At 39.7% G+C, this 937-nt stretch overlaps 1 protein-coding gene across 1 annotated transcript in view; it reads right to left on the bottom strand.

Moving 5' to 3' along the window:
• The window catches only part of FLT1 (fms-related tyrosine kinase 1), a 92,471-nt gene that overhangs the window by 82,082 nt on the left and 9,452 nt on the right, over nucleotides 1-937 (bottom strand). The window contains exon 3 of the mRNA XM_010151778.1: nucleotides 427-551. Within this exon, the coding sequence (XP_010150080.1) occupies nucleotides 427-551 (125 nt within the window). The remainder of the gene's footprint in view (nucleotides 1-426; nucleotides 552-937) is intronic.

The raw sequence follows: 937 nt of genomic DNA, 5'->3' as shown, positions 1-937 counted from the left end.
AAGCCATCCCTTGTCTAAGAAGCGCACTTATATGTAAAGGAAGCAGCAAAGTCACTGGTGGGAGTGAGGTAGGGCAAAGGCTTGCAGAGGGCAAAGGCTTGCAGAGATCCTAGTACAGCCCCAGCAGGCCTCTGGGGACTGCACTTACTGGCTGTTCCAGAGGACAGAAGAGGAAAGGGGAGGAAGGGCAGGGGAAGAGGTGGGAGGAAATCTCTTCTAACAAGAAATTCCTTCCTGGGCTTAAGAAATCTTTGTCAGTGAAGATTTAATCAAATAGTTGGGTTGAACACACCAACACTTAGAAACCTTCTTTAAGAAATACATAATTGTTGAACTATTTCAAAAGCATTACAATAGTTGTAAACAAAGAGACAAAACCAGCATCATCCACAATAGCACTTTTTGAACATGCTTGGATTGAGGTACCTTTTTTAAAGTAACAGCAATGTTTGGTGCTGTGACTCTGCATGGAATGATCATTTCTCTTCCCACAGTCATGTGTATTATTTTAGGTATATCACTGTGCATCTCTACAAATGGATTGCCTGTGTCTGCAAGAGAAGAAAAAGAAAAGCTTAATAACTGAAATCTTAAGACAGAAACTGTAACGGTGCATTCAGCCTTGACAGAACAGACAGACCCTGTCCATAACGAAAGATAGACAAGAGTCCTCAAAGCAATGTTCTGTTTTCTTTCATCTAAACAAGTTCACCAAAATATTATTAAATATTTGAAAATATATTTGTTGTTCAATATCAATAGCAGTGCTTTGGTAATGCCTTTAGAATCCAGGAGAGTTGAAGTACATACTTTCCCTTACAGCATCATCTTTAGGGCTGAGACATGTGTTGCTTATTTCAGAGCATTTCTATTTTATTATCACCAGGAGAAGTAATTATATGGGAAGTGAGCTGAAATTCACTTACCAGGACACCCC

Source organism: Eurypyga helias, unplaced genomic scaffold (genome assembly GCF_000690775.1).
Source record: "Eurypyga helias isolate BGI_N326 unplaced genomic scaffold, ASM69077v1 scaffold9615, whole genome shotgun sequence".
In the NCBI taxonomy this organism is placed as follows: Eukaryota; Metazoa; Chordata; class Aves; order Eurypygiformes; family Eurypygidae; genus Eurypyga; species Eurypyga helias.
Note: the sequence above shows the minus strand (reverse complement) of the source record. Positions and strands in the feature narration are given on the sequence as shown.